This window comes from Elgaria multicarinata, chromosome 23 (assembly GCF_023053635.1).
Source record: "Elgaria multicarinata webbii isolate HBS135686 ecotype San Diego chromosome 23, rElgMul1.1.pri, whole genome shotgun sequence".
NCBI lineage: Eukaryota > Metazoa > Chordata > Lepidosauria > Squamata > Anguidae > Elgaria > Elgaria multicarinata.
The window spans coordinates 11,298,342-11,317,648 of NC_086193.1; the positions used below are offsets into that span (position 1 = coordinate 11,298,342).

General features: G+C 49.6%; 1 protein-coding gene across 1 annotated transcript; it reads left to right on the top strand.

Moving 5' to 3' along the window:
- The first annotated feature begins 2,604 nt into the window (after positions 1–2,604).
- Positions 2,605–12,946, top strand: GTPBP3 (GTP binding protein 3, mitochondrial). Its single transcript, XM_063146881.1, has 9 exons — positions 2,605–2,725; positions 4,749–4,975; positions 5,784–5,870; positions 6,976–7,178; positions 7,498–7,570; positions 7,855–7,998; positions 10,857–11,022; positions 11,423–11,713; positions 12,400–12,946. Exons 1-9 carry the CDS (start codon positions 2,658–2,660, stop codon positions 12,629–12,631), a joined length of 1,491 nt encoding a protein of 496 aa, XP_063002951.1. The 5' UTR covers positions 2,605–2,657; the 3' UTR covers positions 12,632–12,946.
- The last annotated feature ends 6,361 nt before the right edge of the window (positions 12,947–19,307 follow it).

A 19,307-nucleotide genomic window follows, 5' to 3' on the forward strand; every position in this document is an offset into this window, starting at 1 on the left:
CATTCCTCTTCTTCCCCACCGAAGGTCAAACTGTTATTTCTAGAGACGACCCAAGACGGGTGTAAAAATACCAGCGAGGTAACTTGACCTGGGATGCACAGTTCCTTCGCTGGCAATTTTTTTTTGGGGGGGGGGGAGACCTTTGCGATACGCCAGGAGGTTCGGAAGGAAAAGTGGCATTTTTAGGGTGCAGGGATTTGCAAGCTGCTGTCCTTCTCGGGGGCAGGGGGCAGGGAAAGGCCACTGCAAAGAAGAAAAGCAGCAAAGAGCATTTAAAAAACACATCAGAAGTCTTAAATCAAGGATGAGGAACATCTGGACCCATGGGCCTTACCCGGGTGTAGATATCGCTTGTATTTTATGGGACTCCCTGTAAACGGACGGGTTCAATTCCAGCCCGTCTTGACCTCAGGTAGGAAGCTTGGATGTTTAAGGCTTCAGTCCCATCAGCCTCGGCCAGCTAGGCCAACGCTCAGGGATTATGGGAGTTGTAGTCCAAAGCACCTGGGCGTCATGGGTTATCTCCCCTGATCTGGACTCTTCCCCATGAAGAGGGAGAAGAATCTGCTTTTTTTTTTTGAAACGGGGATTCCATTGACCATGTGCAGAGTGCCTGTCCTTAGAAGAAAGAAAAGGGCTGTTGGGTACAAATATTTAGACAGGAAAAAGTCCTACAACTCCCAGCATGGCTGGCTGAGGCGTGCTGGGAATTGTAGGTGGGTTTTTTTCTGTTTAAACATGCATAGGATTGCACACTTACTTATTTTATTTGAAAAGATTTTTAGTCCGCCTTCAAGGGTAGCGCCCTTAGATTCTCCAAAGGCAACGCAGCAGCCAAGCACACACCGTGGTCTTGCACGCCAACTGCCCTATCGGGTTTCCGGCTTACCCTCTGCACGCCTGGCCTACCTTACAGGGCCGTTGTGAGGATTTCCGAGAGGACGGTCCGCGAAGCACTTTGAAAGCGCGGCAGCAAAGCTGACAATATTAACCGCAAGTCCTGGTCATGCTGGCCGGGGCTGATGGGAGTTGGAGTCCCACAGCATCACTCCTGCTTTAAAGAGAGAGAGAGAGAAACCCCTTGCCATTTTATCCCAGATAAATTTTACGTTTCACAGACACCATTGCTGTGCGGGAGGGCAGGTTTTTAATTTTGGGGGGAGGTGGTATGTATGTATTTATTTATTTTTGCAATAAAACAGGCGAATTGGAGCGGGGGATGATGGGAGGAGGACCCTAGCCTGGGCAAGAGGCCAGACCATAGGGATTAAAAACAACAACAACCCAACAACTACAACTGCAGTCTACCGGCTTAAGCCTTCTGCGCCTCCTTTTAATTGCAACCTGCTTGCAGGCAGAGACCTCCCCCCCCCCAAAAAAGAAGCACCCCTCTGACGTCACCGCTGGGTGATGCAGCATGCTCAGCCCCTGAACGAATTATATTTTAGGCACCCTAAAATGGAAACTAGTTGGGGGAGGAGGATTAAGGCACTCTGTGTATGCTCAGGTGCTCGGCAAAATTGTTTCACTAACACTAGTGAAAGGTGCCGTTGCAACAACACAACCAGATGTTCAATCTTTTTTTCCTTTCTCCTTCTGTAAGCCCCTCATTATTTTTACTTCTATTACTACTACTACCACTACTACTATTAGTAGTAGTAGTATTAAGCACTCCTTAGCACTGCGTTTGACATTTGCAAGGAGAACTTGCCTTTTAATTAGGCATTGCAGAGGGGGAAGAAAAGTTCAATGAACACATTATTAAGAATAATTACTATTTATTAGTATTATTATCTATCACACTTCAGCCAAAAGGAGCCCCTCACCTTTGCAAAAAAAAAAAAAGGCTAAAGGAATGCTGGCATTTGTGAGGCGTTGTGCAAGAAAACTTGAACAAAACCACCATCATTAATTAATATTATTAGTATTATTATTTAGCCCACTTGAGCCAAAATCAGCCTCTCAACTTTGCAAAAAAAAAAAAAAAAAAAAGATATTGGATAAAGGGACGTTTGACATTGGCAAGAAGATCTTAATTTTTATTTAGGCGCTGCGGATGGGGAAAGAAAAGTTAAATAAATACCAAAAAAAACCCCCAAAGAAACACCCAACCCAAACAAATAAATAACTCCTCCTCCCTCCCAATCCCCTTTCCTTTTGTGTCATGTCTTTTAGATTGTATTATTATTATTATTAATTTATTTAGAATATTTATATACCGCTCCCAATTGAAAAATTGTAAGCCTGTGGGCAGGGACTGTCAAGAAATATTTTTGTAAGCCGCCATGAGAACCTTTTTTGGCTGAATGGTTGGGATAAAAATGCCTAAATAAAATAAAGAAATAAGGTTTAAATTCCCCATTTAAACGCTGCAGCAGCAGAGAGAAACACACTGCAGGCCCCGCCCCCTAAGCCCCGCCCCCTAAGCCCCGCCCATTCCCCTTCTGCCCCAATCAGGTGGCAGAGGGGCACGTTGCCCACAGTTGAAGCCGAAGCGTGCGTCACGTCGTGCGGGCAGAGGAAGCGTGTTCGCTTGCAAAGGACGGAAGGGGTTGCGTTCAGACGAGACGCTGGGGCGGGAGGGCAGGATGGAGCCCGGGGAGGGGGCTTGGGGGTGCTGAGGGAAGTGGGCCGAGGCTTGTGGCTTGCTTGGGGCCATGTGGCCTGCCTGGCAGGGATGGCTGTGGATTGCACGGAGCCCACCCCCTTCCAAGCTGTTTTGCAGGTGGGTGCATGGAGGGGGGAGGCTTTAACCTTGCGGAGTGGCTTTCCCAGGGTGCAGATCCGTGCTAGAGCTTTTCCCCCCCTCCCCACCCTGGTTCTGTGTCTTGCAACAGGCAGAAATCCAACTGGTACGTGGCAGGCAGAAATCCAACAGGTGAACCTTTTTTCTTTCTTTTTTTTTTTGCCATGTTAAAAAACCCCTTTCTCTCTCTTGTGCAGGTTTGGGGAGCGAACCAACTTGGCACCTCCTATTTGCACAGATTTGGGGGCTGCGCGCCTCCCTTGCAGGGTTGTTGGGTGGATAAAATGGATAGGAAGCCACCTGTGCGTCACTGGAGATGTAATCATAGAATCATAGAATAGCAGAGTTGAAAGAGGCCTACAAGGCCATTGAGTCCAACCCCCTGCTCAAAGCAGGAATCCACCCTAAAGCATCCCTGACAGAGGGTTGTCCAGCTGCCTCTTGAAGGCCTCTAGTGTGGGAGAGCCCACCACCTCCCTAGGTCACGGGTTCCATTGTTGTACTGCTCTAACTGTCAGGAAGTTTTTCCTGATGTCCTGCCGGAATCTAGCTTCCTTTAACTTGAGCCCACAGTTGCAAGGGACTGCAATTTCCATCATCCACATCCAGCCATTTGCAGGCCTTTTCTCTGTCTAAACATGCACAGAGTTGTGCCCTTAATTCAGTTTGATCAACGTAAAAATTAGAAAAATGTGTGGGTGGCCCGTGCCGCTTCAGAGGACACCATCTGCAAATCCAGTAGACTCATTTGTTAATTGGCCAAGACCCATACAGTTAATAGACGAAGATTTCTTTAAACGAACCTCCCTTTTCTCTTCTTCTTTGCACCTAAGGATGCCACATCCCGCCCACCCCGTGTGCCAGGTTTCCGGTGTGTTGAATGTGTGTCTGGAATAGAAATTGTGCCCATGTGCTGACAAAGTCTGAGGCCTCTTTAGAGGTACGGCAGCTGTGCAACAGGCAGAAATCCAACTGGTGCAACCTCCCTCCCATGCCATGAAAACACACACACATACACACACACACACACACACACCATTCTTGTTTAAGAATTGAACAGCAGGCATAAGCTTAAGGAGTTGGGGTGAGGATATCCACCTTAGACTCTCTCTGAAAAGGGAGAGACTGTATGGTACAGTGGTTAGAGCATTGGACTGGGGAGACCCGGGTTTGAATTCTATTTGGCCATGATACTCACTGGGTGATTTTGGGCCAGTCCCTGACATTCAGCCCAACCTACCTCGCAGGGTTGTTGTAAAGATGACACAGAGAGGAGGAGGAGGGTCATATGGTGTTTAGGATTATTATTATTATTAATAATAATTATTATTGTTGTTGTTGTTGTATTTATTTGTATCCCGCCTAAGCCGGTTTATAAATATAGTAATAAATAAAGACAGAAATGGAAAGATGTCAAGAATTGGAATTTAGGAACCAGGTTCCACCTCCATTCCTCATTTCAGGAAGAAACTGACAACATTGTTTTCTGCGTCAATTGCAGTTCCTGCCTTGTTGTCAATCTGTGTTATTTACATTGTTGGGTTTATTAAAACATAGCCCTCCTTGCTGTAAACAGCTTTGATCTTCCTGGGGGGGGGGGAAGCATCTTGTAAATATTTTCTTATAATAATATAAAAAATAAAATAGTGTAATTTTTATTCGGCTGCAGTTTGCTCCACCTGCTGCATTTCTGCCTGTGTGGATGCCTTACCTGTGAGTTTCTGCCTGCTTTTAGTGCCTCAGGCTTGGCCGCACGTACAGCGCCTTGGAGAACAGGAAAATCTCTGGCGCCCCCACATCCAACAGGGACATAGCATTGGAAGTTCATCCAATTAATCCAATATTTTGGAACATGGCGGCAGCTTTTGGGTTTTTTCCAGCCCTGCCTAGAGTTGCTGCCAGGATTTGAACTTGCAGCTTTCTGATTCCAAAGTCAGAGCGCTACCAAGCCAGGCACGGCAAACTGCCAGTGTCTGACGCCTTCCCTGGGTGTCTCTTGCAGGTGGTACCATCAGGCTGGAAAACGGGACACCATCTTCGCTCTGTCTTCCGCCCACGGGAAATGCGGCGTGGCCGTGATTCGAACCAGCGGCCCAGCAAGCCGCTCGGCTTTGCTCTGCCTGACGGGGGCGAAGGAGCCTCCTCCTCCGAGAGCCGCCACCTTGCGAAGGATCCGCGACCCGAGTTCTGCTGAAACCCTGGACCGCGGCCTCGTTGTCTGGTTCCCAGGTTAGGAAATTCAAGCGCCTGGATCGATTGTCTAAATCAGTGGTTCCCAAACTTTTTCAGGTCACCACCCCCTTGGTTCCACAAACTCAAGCCCAGTGCCCCCTACCCTACACTATAAAAATCATTATTCAGAATAGCAGTTTTCAATGACCCACTAAGGAAGATAATAACAATAAAATTCAAAACAGTAACAATTAGTTGAATATTTATTCAAAATCCGAAGCACCCACCACAGGCTTGCCGAGGGAGGGAAAAGAGAGTGAACGCCTCTGTTTTGCAGCCGGCGTGGCAGGGCACACCAAGCAGGGTATGTCTCTTCATTAGTGTTTTGGTGCTTTTGAAACATTTCAATTCACCATTAAAAGGACTCTTCTTAAACGGTATTAATATATGTGTGGATTCTTCCCCTATATGACTTGGGACCAAACTACCTTTTCCCATAAAAATGTCCCTGGGTTTTAATTAATATATGTGTGGATTCTTCCCCTATATGGCTTGGGACCAAACTACCTTCTCCCATAAAAATGTCTCTGGGTTTTAAGACCTTCTGGAGAGGCGCTTCTCAGAAAAGACCACCTCGAGCGCCCGCCTGCCATCCCCTTGCCTCTTAACACCCCCCTATACAATCCCACCGCCCCCAAGGGGGCAGTACCGCCCACTTTGGGAACCACTGGTCTAGATCTTCACCCTGCTTTGTAGGATCCGTGTTGGTCAGATCCATGAGCTCTTCGTATGAAGAGCCTGAATGCGCCCCACTTCTTCGCCCAAAGAAAATTAAATCCAGCCGTTTGGAATTTCGTTTTTCCAGGGCCGGGCAGCTTCACAGGTGAGGACAGTGCCGAATTCCACGTTCACGGCGGGCCGGCAGTAGTGAGCGGCGTCTTGAGTGCTTTGGGTGATTAGCTTCTTTTCCTATATTTATTTTATAATTAATTTGTATTATAAAACTTCAGCAAAACAGAGGAAAAGAAAAACGCTACAGAGAGTTGAAGCAGTGGAGGCTGGTGGCTCCGTAGACAATGGGGCTGTGAAACCGCTGCAGAGCTTAGTCTGACTCAATCAGAACTCTAAAGGAGCTACACAAGGTACAAAGAGTTTTTGACTGGTTCTAACTGAAACCCGGAGCAGATTCACTACCCCACTGAAACTGGAGCCACCAGCCTTCACTGATTTGAGTATATCAGTGTCAATGCATGCATATGAGCATATATATTTATGTGTGGGTGTGTTTGCATATAGGTATAGATATGAAAATACAGCTTTCCAAGAATTATACGTAAACTTCTGCAAAACCAGACCAAATATCCAAAGGAATATCCTTTCGCGAGCGGATTCTATTTACCTCCCATTCAAATATTGAAAGCGCTATAAAGTCCGCCGTCCACTGCATTATAGGAGAGGAGCATTTACCTTCTCTGTGTTTTAGTAGCGGTCTTTTCGCTATCTAAAGGGTGCAGAGAATCCATTTGTAGTGACCACTCGTTAATTTCCAAGAAGCAGGTGGATAATTTCAGAAGACCCGTGCGTCAGTAAATATCAAAGAGCGCTCCAATACAAGGTTTATCCATATAATAACCTCTTCCCCAAAAGAGGCAACTGTTGGTCATTTCCAAAACATACCGGTAAAAGGAGCAAGAGTCAGGTTACACCTCCAGCGATTAGTCGACTTAAACTAAAGAGATGTTGTGGTGTCCAACGGAACGAGAGTTTTTGCTGAAGAAAGCGTAACTCGAGATCCATAGACGCTTCGGATTCGGACGCAAAAGCAGAAATTCATTGATTAGGCACAGTGGGAGAATCCAGTTCCCTGTTCCAGTCCTGCTGAAGGCCCAGTGTATCGTATTTATTCAGCAATAATAAGTATTTATACACATGGATCGTGGGTTGATATAACTTCCAAAGCGGGGAGTTATATCCTTTCCTTCCAACCTGCTTCGGGGCGCTTCGGGGTGCAGTTCTTTCTTGTTGTGGGGTGGTGACGAAGGTGTCCTCTGTTCCAGGTGGCCTCCCGCAACTGCGCCTCGCTGAGCCTGGAGAGTTCACCAAACGGGCCTTCCAGAACGGCAAACTGGACCTGACAGCGGCCGAGGGCCTGGGGGACTTAATCCACGCTGAGACGGAAGGCCAGCGCCGGCAGGCTCTTCGGCAGATGGACGGGGACTTGGGGCAGCTCTATCGGGGCTGGAGCGACGTTCTCACAAAGGCAAGGGAGCTTTAGGGCTCCCCCCCCCCGCTCCGTCTAAACATGCCTAGGATTGTAGGACTTTTCCCCGTCTAAACATGCATAAGATTGTAGGACTTTCCCCATCTAAACATGCATAGGATGGTAGGACTTAGAGCTATAGGGTGCCTTTTTCTGCATTTGCATCTTCTCTGACTCTTATCAAAACGGCCAAATATGGCATACGTGATCGCAGCCAGCCATAAATAAGTCATCCTGCAATCACATATTCGGTGCATATTTAAAGATCCTTCTCGCTGCCTCCCGCCCAGAGGAGCTGCTGACCTTTCCTCCCTTGCAGGCCTTGGCCCACCTCGAAGCTTACATTGATTTCAGCGAAGACGACAACATTGAGGAGGGGGTGCTCGCTCAAGGTCAGTCATCCGTCCCCCCAATTTTCTCCTTTCCCCTTAAAATTTTGACAGCTTCTTCTCGCAGACCGGCTGCAGAAAACGGCGCCGTTAGAGTCCCGGTGATTCTACGCTGCCTTTCGCATGAAAGAAAAAAAGAAAGGAAAGAAAACGGAACCGGCAAGACTCTAGTCCTCATGAGTGTGGAAGGAAACGCTGAAATGGAGATGGGGGGGGGGGGGGGTTTACAAGGCAAACGAGCGTCTTGTTCGGGGCGGGGAAAGACGTTGATTTATTTCTCTTTGTAGTGGAAAATGCTGTCAAGACGCTGGAGACAGAGTTGCGCGAGCATTTGCAGGACGGCCGCCGGGGAGAGAGGCTACGGGACGGCGTCCATGTGGTGATTGCCGGGCCCACCAATGCCGGGAAGAGCAGCCTTCTCAACCTCTTGTGTGAGCGGGGCCACCCCCGGGGCAGCCATGGTGGTCGGGGGGTGGGGCTCTTCACAGTGCCGTGGGTGGAGAATGGGGGGCTATGGGGTTCCCCGGGGTCAGACCCAGACTAAATGGTTGTAGTGTATTCACGACATAGTATAAAGGGGCGGGGTTGGACTTGGGGCCCCCAATCCACTCCCCAATCCAGCTCCCCTGACTCTAAAGCGACGTGAGCAAAGGCAGAACGGAACACAAGAACAAGCCAAGTCCCCTGCCCCACGGAGCTTACAATGGATATTCTTCTGCGTGGTCCCCGGGCAACGGGGGTGGTGCGAGCTCGTGAAACGTCCCCTGCTTGGCGAGGAGCCAATGCTCCCCGACGAAGCCGCTACTTTCGCGTGCGGAAGGTCCCGGGTTCGAATGCCGGCAACTCGAAAGGATGAAGTAGCAAATGAGGGGTGGGAAAAAGCAGTTTGTTCGAGACCTTCAGAGTCGCTGTATGGTGAGACCAGGCCAGCCTCCTGCTACTCTGGCGGCCTCTGGATGTGTTAGACTGCCCTGGGGACGATGGGAGTTGTTGTTCCACGCATCCGGAGCCCGAGTCGTCGGGGGAAACGCTGGATAAATGGTGTGACCTGGATTCGGGGCGGTTTCTGTGATGTTTTGGCCACCGTATCGTTCTGTTCCCACCAGCTCGTTGTACCAAAAGTCCTGACAGATTTATCGGTCGGGGGGGGCGGGGGGCTTAATTCAGTCCGTGCCCTCTGCGTGCCAACCCTTGCACGCTCTCCATCTGGAGGCCTGCCAATTAGGGTGTCAGGAGGCAGAGGGAAGGAAACGGTTGGAGATAGAATTGTCCCCTCAGCTATCTTTATTTATTCAAAGTATTTTTTTAATCCTCTGCCAAAGGAAGAAGAGTAAACTTTCAGCGGCGCTGGTAGAATAGCTTTTCCTTTCCTCTGCAGACCAATTTAAACTTGGATTTTACTCATTTAAATAAGACTTTTCATTTTTTTAAAAAAAATCAGCTCCTGATCAAAGCGTCCCTGTGGAGTGGCATTTCTTTAAAGAGTTCAAAAACTGCTTGTGATCCAGTTCCTTAAAAAGACCAGGCACATTCGTTGACCTTGTGTGAATGGACAAGGTTGTTTCTGAACTTACAAATGTTTTTGCCCTCGACTTGCTTTGGGCCTCCGTCCCCGGAGAGCACATGACGCTCTCGTTGGCCCTGCAGACGTTCGCCGTGGAGCTGAGTAGCGTTTGAATATTTTAATCCCAAATCTGTAGCTGGAGCAATGCTGTTACTGGGAACCCAGATTCCGCAAAAACGGGCAAGCTTTTGAGTTCCACAGAACTCTGCATCAGTCTTGGTGATGAAGAGATCTGGAGGATCTGAAAGCTTGCACATTATTGTGGAATTTTTATACTTCATCTTTTGCTTGCCTTCTTGAAATTGTCCATTAGGTGGTGCCACAGGACTGAAATTATGGATGGGGAACGGTACTTTTATTATTTTATTAATTCCTTCCGTTTATGAGGCGCTGACCTCCCCTCTCTGCAAAGTATTTTGGTTGTCTTTCCTTTTACAACTGGCTTACCTTGCTGTCATTGTGAATGTTTCATGTTTACTTTGTACGTCGCCTGGAAAACCCTTCATAAATGGAACCGACCAACCCTTAGAGAGAGAACTTGATACAGATAAATAAAATAAAATGATAGGGGAAAGTGTCCGCGGGGCTGAGGGCATTAACACGAGGTCCCAGGAGTTGAACCGTAGACCTGTGGCATACGGCGTATTTGCTGCACTCTTGAGCTCTGCGGCTCTTTTGGGTAAACGAAGTGCTTTAAGGTGAAATCCTATCCCTGTTTAGACTGAAAACAAGCCCTACAACTCCAGCATTCCCCAGACAGCATAGCTGGGAGTTGTAGAACTTTTCCCCGTCTAAACATGCATAGGATTGTAGGGCTTCCCCGTCTAAACATGCACAGGATTTTAGGACGTTTTCCCCGTCTAACCATGCATAGGATTGTAGGAGTTTTTCCCACCTAAATATGCATAGGATTGTAGGACATTTTCCCCATCTAACCATTCATAGGATTGTAGGAGTTTTTCCCATCTAAACATGCATAGGATTGTAGGCCTTTCCCCCGTCTAAACATGCACAGGATTGTAGGACATTTTCCCCATCTAACCATTCATAGGATTGTAGGAGTTTTTCCCACCTAAACATGCATAGGATTGTAGGACTTCCCCTATCTAAACATGCATAGGATTGTAGGACATTTTCCCCATCTAACCATTCATAGGATTGTAGGAGTTTTTCCCATCTAAACATGCATAGGATTGTAGGCCTTTCCCCCATCTAAACATGCACAGGATTTTAGGATGTTTTCCTTGTCTATGCGTAGGATTGTTTTTCCCGTCTATTTATTTATTTTATTTGTTTATTACATTTTTATACCGCCCAATAGCCGAAGCATAGGATTGTAGTTTTTCCCGTCTAAACATGCATAGGATTGTAGGACTTAGAGCTATAGAGTTTTGCTTCTAAACACATGAACGCCTCTGACAGAGTCAGATTGCTGGTTTATGTTTTCATCCGTCCCGTAAGACCTACTGATGTTCATCCGTCACTCTGCGTGAGGCAGAGAGAGGTCGTACCCCTAAGATGTTTTTTCATTGCCTGTCTAAGGCAATGATAGGGTTACCTATCTAAGGTATTGAGGTTCAACCTCCCTCCTCTGGATAATTGAATTATCAAAATAGGACGGAGGGTATTCAGCATGCTTTTCCATCCCCACTGGCTAAACGTCCTTGGGGAATTGCCCGAACACCTTTCCCCTCCCTGCTCTCTGACCTACTCTTCCTCCTCCAGGCCAGAAGCCGGCAGCCATAGTCTCCCCCATCGCGGGGACTACCCGGGATGTGGTAGAGGCCGCCCTGAATATCGGTGGCTTCCCCGTGGTGCTGAGCGACACGGCAGGGCTGCGGGAGACCGACGACGCCGTCGAGATGGAGGGTGTGAGCCGGGCGCGCCAGAGGTGAAGGGGACTGGAGGAGGGGCATCCAAAAGGAGTGGGGTGGGGTGGGGATGGTGTCAGCGGTGGGATCGCGCAACAGTGGCGGAAGTAGGATCTCGGCCTTCAGCACGCTGCCGTTCGTTGCCCAGGCGTTGGGAAGAGATGAGATGTGAGAATGTAAGATGAGCCCTGCTAGACGGTACTGCAGCTCAACTGACCCAGTATCCTGTTTCCGGGAGAGGACAGGTTCATTACTGGCCGGAAGGGCACCCAGCTAAAAGAGGCTGGTGTTTGGGGCCACGCCCACCTGGAATGCGTCTCTTCCCCCGCCCCCCCAAGCTTCTATGGAATGGAATCCGGCCCTCGGGCTGTTCTCAGTCAGGCAGTCCCGACTTTTCTCTTGCTTCCCATTTCCCCGCAGGGTGAGTGACGCTGACCTGGTCCTCGCCGTCCTGGATGCGGAAGACGTCGCCCGGCGGCCCGGCCAGCTGGCCCCCATTTTGATGGATATTCTGCCGCCCGAGGGGCCAACAGGGGGCAGGCCGTGTCTTCTGGTTCTGAACAAGTCCGACCTCCTTGGGGAAGGGGACCGAGCGGATCTCCTGGGGGCCGGTGCTGATCTGGGGCTGGGCTCGGTCTGCTTGCTCTCCTGCAAAACCAGAGATGGGATCGGTGCCTTCGTGCAGGCATTGCAGGGGCAGCTGGCCCAAATGTGAGAGCGGCAGGGAGGGAGGGAAGGAGCATGGGGGATGGACAGAAGCCGGCCTTCCCTGACTGCGTGTTGGACTGCAAGTCCCATCACCCCCCATCAACATGACTGGCTGGTGGACACTGGGACTTGCAGTACCAACTCATAGCCTGCTTGGGCGTGCTGGGGCTTTTAACACCCACACATGGCTGGCTGTTGGACGCTGGGATTTGTGCTCCAATACATGGCTGCCTGGGGGATGCTAGGACTTGTAGTCCAACACGTGGGTGTCTGAGGGATGTTGGGACTTGTAATCCAACACCTGACCGACCGGGAGGCTTGTAGTAGCAACACATGGCTGGCTGGGGAGATCTATTCTGTGTCAGGACAGATCAAAGGAAGGACGTCTTCACACAGCGCAGACTTAAACTCTGGAACTCGCTGCCACAGGATGTAGCGATGGCCAGCCATTTGCATGGCTTTCAAAGGGGGTTGGAGAAATTCCTGGAGGAGGAGGGGGGAGAGAAGGCTGTCGATGGCTCCTAGCCCTGATGGCTGTGTGCCGCCACCAGGATTAGAGGCGGTCAGTCTGTGTGTTGGGGAACATGGGTGGGAGGGTGCTGTTGGCCTTATGTCCTGTTTGGGGATTCCCCGGCCGGCTGGCCTCATCCAGCGCGGCTTTGGACCCTCTCTGCCATGTCTCCCTGCAGGTGCGGCGACCCCCTGGCTGGCTGTCCCAGCCCCACGCAGGCCCGCCACCGGCTCTGCCTGACCCGATGCCTGGAGGCCCTGGGCCGCTTTGGCCATTTCCGGCTGCTGGACCTGGCCCTGGCCGCGGAGGGGCTGAGGCAGGCGCGGCGGCAGCTGGGGCACCTCACCGGCCACGTGGGGGCCGAGGAGATCCTGGCGCTCATCTTCAAGGACTTTTGCATCGGCAAGTGAGCAGGCGGGCGCCTAGGAGGGGCAGATCGTGCCGGGGCACGGCGCCATCCGGCTGCCGGGGGGCGGTACTGTGGCGGAACCGTTTCGAAAGCCTTCCCTGCGCAGAGGAACGAGGGCCCTGAGAATATTTGGCAACGGCTGGGAAGGGGGTTCGACGAAAGAAAGAGGAAATTCAGAAGTTGCTTCCCCTGTTGAAATATGGTCTCTCCCCCCACCCCGGTCCCCCAACACACACCCTGTACCCCCAAATTTTCAGCTGAAGTGAATAAAATCAGATGGCTCAGCGGACTCTTTTTCAAGCTTGAGAAATTGCTTTGGACAAGTATTATAATTAGTTTAGTATTATTAGCTCGTTATTAGCTCATTAATTGTTAATTCTTTAACTTACTGTTTATTCTTTAGCCTATTAATCGTTAGTTCTTTAGCTTATGAAGTTTATTCTTTAGCTTATTAATCTCTATTTTTTAACGTATTGTTTATTCTTTATCCTATTAATCATTATTTCTTTAGCTTATTAAGTTGATTCATGTACATTGATGGTGCTATATAAATAATAATAATAATAATAATAATAATAATAATAATAATAATAATATTCTTTAGCATATGAATAGCTAGTTCTTTAACTTGTTAATAGTTTATTTTTGGCTTATTAGTTTTTTCCCTCGAGGAGAGGGGGGGTGTACGAAGCAAAGACAGGTATCCCCCCAAACACCCCCCATCTTTTTCTTCCCGTGCTGATACATCCCAGCCCCCCTTTTACAGTGGAGACAACAAAACCGTTTCCTGTGTCCAGGCCCTGAAGGAAAACCGATACGGGAAATGGCTTGTCTGGAGTTTTCCTTTTCAGGCGACGTCCGTAAGTAGACAGGCAACTTGGAAGCAGACATTTCCTGGGCAGGGGTGGGGTGTGTGTGTGGGGGGAAGGTTTCCCCCCTCCAAACAGACCACCGTCGCCCACTGTAATGTTATTTGCGAAAGAACCCAGGCGTCCTGCTGCCCTTAGAGAATCCTTTCCAATCGCTGGCCGTTGGCTGGGGCCGGGGGTAGATTTAGGGCCCGGATATTTCTTCGTTTCATTTAAATCCTGCCTTCTCCCCCACCTCTTCTCTGTTTTCTCTTCACGACAACCTTGCGAGGTAGGACAGGACTGAGAGTCCGCAACTGGTCCGAAGTCGCCCTGTGAGGTTCATGGCTGCGTGAGGGACTCGAACCCGCTCTTTCCCGGTTCTACATGAACCACTACACCACACTGTCTCCTACGCTGGCTGGGCTTGCAGTCCAGAAACCGGCGTCGCGGGCTCGCAAAGTCAAAATTCGCTTCGATAAATGGGCAAAACCGCAATGAACCGTTTTTATCTTTTCAAAAGAAAAAGGCGTCTACCGAATTAAAGCGGGACAGCCGAACCTGCGTTTTTTTCTTTCTTTCTGTAGGACCCTGAAAAGCCTTTTGACTTTTTCTCTTTCTCTGCTCTCAAGTTGGTCGCTTTGACGTTTGCCGGCAGAGAACGGCGTTTCACGGGAAGTGGTTTTTGCTTCTCTTTACAACAACCTTGTAAGGTGGGCCGGTGCCTCTTAAATGGGAGACCTTGCATGGTGCATGTGCATGTTTGTGCATGGTGCATGTGCATGTTTGTGCTAACCTAAGGCTGCCTGCTCGTACGAAAGCTGGTCCTCATGCTACATCCTCGCGGGCGCTGGGCTCACATGACTACGCATCGCGCCGGCTCTCATGGAGGACCAAAGGCGGAGTTAAGTGTCACATTAGAGACGTGGTGCCTGAGCTATTTTGTCCGAGCTTCTGTGCAGGAAACCGCCCCCCTTGTAAAATATAGTTTATAGCGTCCACGAAGGACAACTGTCTTAATTGATCCCTTACCCTCTTTCCTTTGGTGACGAGTGCGAGGTTCTGCCCCATTAAACGCATCCTGGTTTTTGTTCCATTACCCTTTCAAAAAGAAGAAGAAGAAAAAAGCAGGATATAACCAGACCAGCTTGAGATGCCGCTGGGAATGAGTCATTAAAGAGAGAAAGGGTGGAGGGGCCGAAATGCAACTCCACCCCCCCACCCCTGGGCAAATAAACCCGTGGAAACCGCAGCGACAAAACAGCTGTATACAAACACTACCAAGTGATCCAGGCAAACAGGAAACACTTTCAATGGCGAGATGATTAACGAATTGCAGGATGATTAGCAAAGTTTGTTTTTCTTTTTCGCCCCAGCGCCGGGGTTGAATGACTTCCACCGAGAAATGGTCCAAAGAGCGAGAATCATTTGCGGGGTGCTGGAGTGCACAAACGGCGCTAAAGGAAATGCATGAGACGTCTCTTTTCGAAGAGTGGAAGATGGGTGCAGCATTAGACCACGGGCCCACTGGGCCTAGCGTCCTGGTTCCAAAATGAACCAGGCAGCTAAGTGCCAGGACCCCCACAAGTGGGGCTGTGCCGTGAAGGAAACCCACTGAAAAACTCCCCAGCCCTGAGCCCCTCCTGTGCTTTCTGGCCGTTATAGCGGCTTTATTCTCAGTGCAGAAAACGCAATAAGAGACTTTTATCGTGCTTGGAAGTGATACATTTCTGCTGCATTTCTGCAATGCGTCATCTAGTGGCTGTATAATAAAACATACAGAACTTGCCCGGAAAGAAAACCCTCAGATGAAACTACGTGAAAAGGAGCCGATCTTAACCCCACAAGGAATCCAGAAGCGGAAGCCCTGATAAGAGTGCGGGATTTTAGCCTCGTGTAGAAATGCCCCAAGTCTCACCAGCTCACAGAAAGGCAAAATGGGTAGGGGCGTGGCCGTGATGTGAGGGGGCGTGGCCACAACCAGTGACATCATCTTGCCTACTGAGGGTCTGGTAGGGGGCAGTGTTTCTGTACCCCTGTTTTAGAGAGGGCGCAATCCTATGCACGTTTAGCCCCACAGCTGGAGTTGTAGAACTTATTTCTACTTAAACATACATAGGGTTGTGCCCTTACTTTTTATCGCTTCCTTTATATATCTTTACATTTATCTATACTTGCGCTATTTGTTATTTTGTACTGTATTTTTTAAAAAGTTTGTAATCCCCCTTAGAGTATGTCTGTTATTGGGAGTATTAAAAAAATCACAATGATAATAATAATAACAGCAACAGATATATGCATGATCAAAGCATGAGTGCTTTTGGGGGGATCTCCAGATTAGGGCTGTACACAGCCCACCCCGACTCACCTTGGAGGTTAGACTTTGTGGGTTCCTGGGGACCCACGGTGGCTCTGAGTTATGGGGGGGGGTGAGCATGGAGGGAGGCGGGTGGAGCGTGGTGAGTCCAATGGACTCTCAATCAGCCCTGTGCCAGTTTTCCTGCATGGGCGAAGCGCTGCACTACAGCCACGAATCGGCTCAAGGCACCCCAAGGAACTTTGGAAGCGATCTGCTTCGCCTTGGAGGGCCTCGGGCTATTCTGGTCCTGCCTCACATTCAAGCCAAGGCAAGCCAAACCGACTTGCCTCGCCTCGGATTCAGGGATTCGGCCCGAGGCGGTGCGCAGCCCGACTCCAGATGGCTACCTACGTTCGTAGCGGCAGAAACAACCAAGATTCTGGTGTCACCTTAAAGGTTCGCCAATTTATTCTGGCCTAAGCTTTCGTGTTTCCATTTAATCAGATGGTGATCGTTTATGAGCGCACGTATCCTGATCTGGGGCGGGGGACGACGGAGGAATCTCCACATCAGCTGAAGGATTGTACGGAGTTAGCAAACCATCCGGGCTCCGGTTCCTGAATGAATTCCAGATCATTCCTCCCGGTAATCTTGGTCGTCAAGGTGAGGGGAGCGCACGAGGGCCGTGAACCCATGGAACCTTAAAAGGACAGCACAGGGGAAATGGGTTCTTCCCGTGGTGCTGAGGACGACGTTTCTGCTTCCAAGCACTGGAGGCATCAATCACTGCGAACGAGACGTTTCCAGGGCTGGCGTGTCTGCATGTGCGCACTCCGCGTCCCTTATCTGATGGCAACACCAGACCCCTGTTCAAGCGAGAACAATAAAGGTCACTGAGACCCCTTCCTGCTTTGCTACCGGGAATCGACGTTCCCATCCAGCTTGGCTGAACCAAGATCGCGTAATGAGGACTAGCAGGCAGGTGTGTGTGTGAGTGTGTGTGTGTGTTGCAGGTTCCAGGAACCACAATATTCTCATTCCCCCACCCCCAAATGTATAAACTCTCCTAGCAATTTGCTCTCTGTTCTAAATATCATCCCCAAACAGCCTTCCTCCCATCCTGGCTTTATTGAACTGCAACTCCCATCATCCTAGCTGGGAATGCTGGGAGTTCCAGTGGAATACGTCTGAAGGGCACCAAGCTGGGGTGGGCTGAGGCAATCCCGGAGCAAGTCTCTCTGGGCATGCACAGAGGACCGTTCTGTTCACACCACTGCATAGCCATGACGCCGGGCGGTGTGGCATTTGTCACAGCCCTGTCAAAGTTCTGGGTGCGGGGTCTGGCCTCCCAAGGTTCATTTTTATTTTTAAAGCCATTTCAGGATGGGTGGGGAGCTGGTTATGACCCTGAGCAATGCATTAACACGTTGTGGACTGTATACCCCTTGGGAAGTGGTTCTCGTACTTTGTAAATATATTAATATTTATTTATTTTCAACATTTGTATCCCACCACATATCACTAGGATGTCAGGGCGGCATACAGACAAATGTCTGTGGTTATTTCTTCTTGCTCTATCTTTCTTCTATCACTTAACCATCTTCAAAGGGTCTTTTGTCTTTCTCTTTTCATTTGTTTACTGTCTTCTATCATTTTCTGTCTTCTTTCTCTTCTACCTGTCTTCTATCTTTTTCTGTCTTCATTCTCTTCTATCTGTCTTCTATCCTCTGTCTTTCATCACCTGTCTTTCTTTCTTTTTCTGTCTTCTATATCTTCTCTGTCCTCTTTCTTCTGGAGCGTGTTCAGAGGAGGGCAACCAGGAGGATCAGGGGTCTGGAAACAAAGCCCTATGAAGAGAGACTGAAAGAACTGGGCAGGTTTAGCCTGGAGAAGAGAAGATGGAGGGGAGACATGAGAGCACTCTTCAAATATTTGCAAGGTTGTCACGTAGAGGAGGGCCAGGATCTCTTCTCGATCCTCCCAGAGTGCAGGACACGGATTAAGGGGCTCAAGTGACAGGAAGCCAGATTCCAGCTGGACATCAGGAAAAACGCCCTGACTGTTAGAGCAGTACGACAATGGAACCTGTTACCTAGGGAGGTTGTGGGCTCTCCCACACTAGAGGCCTTCAAGAGGAAGCTGGACAAGCATCCGTCAGGTACGCTGCAGGGTGGATTCCTGCATTGAGCAAGGGGTTGGACTCGATGGCCTTGTAGGCCCCTTCCAACTCTGCTATTCTATGATTCTATCTGTCTTCTATCTTTCTCTTTCATGTATCTTCTTCCTCCTCCTTCACCACCATGATATTAATGTTAATAATAATTCACAAGTGTTCGAACTGAAAGAAAGCCGTACATTTTAAGAACATTTCTCATGGTTACTTTTTAAAAGTACCTTATCATAACCAGAGAAATACACAGCAGCTTTGCAAAACCAGTTCAGCGGTGGCAGCCGGGGTGTGTGTGTGCGTGTGTTCTTTCCCCTCGGCTCACCGGCTGGTGCAAAATGTTCACAGTCCTGGGAGAGGACAGGGATCTCTCAGACACATGCACGGAGCATCCGGCTGTTTATAAGGTCGGGAAATGGGAGTTGGCAGCTGGACGAGGCTGGAGTGAGTGTATGTTTCCCGAGCTCTATCTGAATTCGGGCTTTCCAAAGAAATGTGTTCTGTCTTGCGTCTCCTTCCTGGGCCTGTGTCCTGCGTCTCCCCACTATTCATGCCACTTCCAGCCTTGTGCTCTGGGCTGGTGCCGACGGGCAGCAGAGCCCACAACCCAGTTTTGGGGGCACTGTCAAAGCCCCACCCCTCTGGAGTTGCTGCACCTCTTCCCGAAGATGATAAAAGACCGTGCAGTCTGGGAATTGTAGTCCCAGCCCTTTGGAGGGCGCCGCTTTGGGGAAGGCCGAGACAGACCCCTTGTAACAACTCCGTTCCTGGGTCAGGCCCGCGTCCAGCACCCGGGATGAAGAATCCCAATCTCCGTTCTTAACTAGAGCATTCGAAGGCCGACCGTAGATTGGACAATGTGAACTTTGCTCCAGGAAGAGGGGTGCAGCGCAAAATTCTGTCTTGCCCAGTGCCCTGTTTCCAACAGAGGTCAGCCTAGTGCCCCGACAGGAAGTCCACGAGAACATCAGAAGAGCCCTGCTGGATCAAGCCAAGGGTCCGTCTAGTCTGGCACTCTTGACAAGGGACCCACAAGTAGGACGTACAGCACCCTCCCACCCTCCGGCACCTGTTTCTCAGGTGTAGACCGCCGTGGGACTGCTTTTACCACTGAGCTGCATCCCCTCCCTGACTCTGGGGACTGGGGAGGAATCAGAATTTCATTTGTCCTTGATAAGAATTGAGCAGATGTCGCCACATTCCTCATACCCAGGAGGAAAAAGGGAACTGGAGATTTCAAGAATTCAAATGTGGGAGAAACCGAAGCTGACATGGCCAGAGCTTGGAGTGTTTTGCTTTTGAACCACGTTGGCTCTGAATTGGGCCGGTTCCTTGTCGTTTAGAGCCACATGGCTGGCAGGCA